General features: G+C 67.9%; 1 protein-coding gene across 1 annotated transcript; it reads left to right on the top strand.

Moving 5' to 3' along the window:
- Positions 1–612: 612 nt before the first annotated feature.
- CHLNCDRAFT_13249 (hypothetical protein) lies at positions 613–1,741 on the top strand (the record flags this gene model as incomplete). The annotated part of the gene is made up of 4 exons (XM_005844509.1): positions 613–726; positions 1,043–1,096; positions 1,257–1,348; positions 1,588–1,741. Coding segments are annotated over 4 exons (414 nt in total), but the record flags the coding sequence as incomplete, so codon positions are not given.
- Positions 1,742–2,006: the final 265 nt, after the last annotated feature.

The following is a 2,006-nucleotide window of genomic DNA, read 5'->3' as shown; positions in this document are numbered from 1 at the left end:
TTAAGGAAAGGGGTGGGGAGGAGGGAAGAGTGGGGAGGAGGGAAGAGTGAGGGAGGGGGCTGGAAAGGAGTGCGAAGTGGAGGAGGGAAACACATATCAAAAATGGGGGAGGAGGAGGAGGGTGGACCGATGTAGGAGGGAGGAGGGGAGGGGAACAGCATGCCAGCTCCGCCGCGGCAGCGGCGGCAGCAGCAGAGCAGGCGGCGGAGCAAGCACCCTGCCCTGCCCTGCCCTGCCCTGCCCTGCCCTGCCCGCCTGCCCGCAGGCCTGACGGAGGCTGAGAAGGAGGAGGGCGCCAAGGCTGCGGAGGCGGAGCGGGAGGAGGGCGGGTCTGACGACGACGGCGACTACCGCAAGGCGTCCAAGGTGTGGCGCTCCAGAGGGCTGCCGCCTGCCCCGCTGGCGCCCTGCGCACCTCGCCCTCACCCAACCCAGGAGGGCGCCCTCCTGTTGCTGCGACGCACACACGCGCACACGCACACACACACACACACACACACACACACACACACACACACACACTTCCCGTCGCACACACACACGCACACACGCACGCCTGCCCCCTGCTGCCCCCCTGCCTCCCCCTTCCCACAGTTCAAGGACCACCTGAAGAAGAGCGAGGCGGTGAGCGACTTTGCCAAGAACAAGACGCTGGCGGAGCAGCGCCGCTTCCTGCCCGTGTACGGCGTGCGGGAGGAGATGCTGCAGGTCATCCGCGAGAACCAGGTGTGTGTGTGGGCAGGGGGCAGGGGGAGGGGGCTGTGCAGGGTGTGTGGGCAGGGGGCGCGGGAGGGGGTTGTGCATGTGTGTGTGCTGGGGGCAGGTGGTGACAGCGTCCTGGACCTCCCTCGGGGGAGGGGGCTGGGAGCAGAACGAGGAGCACAGACGGTGGTGTGTACCGCACAGGCAGCACCGGCGGCTTGTCGCTCAGAGTGTGTGCGTGCATGCGTGCGATGGCAGAGGGCGGGGAGGGTGCTGTGGCGGGCTGCGCCCAGGCGTGCGTTCTCCGAAGTGGGGGTTGCCCGATGCTGCGCTGGTGCAGGTGGTGGTGGTGGTGGGAGAGACGGGGTCAGGCAAGACCACGCAGATGACCCAGGTGGGTGTGGTGGGGTGTGGTGCGGGAAGGCTGGCATCCAGCCACAAGTGGGCGGGGCACTGCAGCCGGGGGCGTGTGTAACCGTGTGCAGCAGTCCAGAGCGCGGTGCTACATGCAGTGTCAACTGGTACCGCCTGATACTGCCATGTACTGCGTACAGTACCTTCACGAGGACGGCTACACCACGTACGGCCTGGTGGGCTGCACGCAGCCGCGCCGCGTGGCCGCCATGTCGGTCGCCAAGCGTGTCAGGTGTGGTGTATGTGTGTGTGTGTGTTTGGTGGCGCTGGCGGTTAGGCTGTCTGCTGCTGTGCTGTCCAAATGCATGCATGCCGCCGCTGGCCAGCAGCCCGGGATCCCATCCTCGCCCCACCGCCCGTCCGCCCGCTGCGTCGCCCTGCTGCTCGCCTGTCGCTCGTCGTATCTGCACATCAGCGTTAAGCTCGGCTCCTCATCCCGCTGTCGCTGCCGTGTACCGCCCCGTACTGCAGCGAGGAGATGGGCGTGGAGCTGGGCAAGGACGTGGGGTATGCCATCCGCTTTGAGGACTGCACCTCCTCAGACACGCTCATCAAGTACATGACTGATGGTGTGCTGCTGCGCGAGACGCTGACGGAGCCAGACCTGGACAGGTGGGGTGGGGTGGGGGGACGGCAGAGAGCGAAGAGGGCAAGAGCGAGGCGGCTGGCTGGCGGGGCTGGCTGGTGGGGGTCGCCGGTGGGGGTGGCGGGTTGCTGGTGGGGCTGCTGGTGATAGCTGGCTGGCTGGGGTGTGGCCGGCGGGCAGGCTGGCTGCGCGGGCGCCTGGCAGGGGGTGCGTGGGGGCGTGCCAGGTGGCAGCAGCGCTGGGCAGGGCCCTCTGGCCACCAGCTGGAACCAGTACGCACACCACCTCTCACCTGACTGCCTCC

Source organism: Chlorella variabilis, assembly GCF_000147415.1.
Source record: "Chlorella variabilis unplaced genomic scaffold CHLNCscaffold_22, whole genome shotgun sequence".
Classification (NCBI taxonomy): domain Eukaryota; kingdom Viridiplantae; phylum Chlorophyta; class Trebouxiophyceae; order Chlorellales; family Chlorellaceae; genus Chlorella; species Chlorella variabilis.
This window is presented reverse-complemented; position numbering and strand designations above follow the sequence as displayed.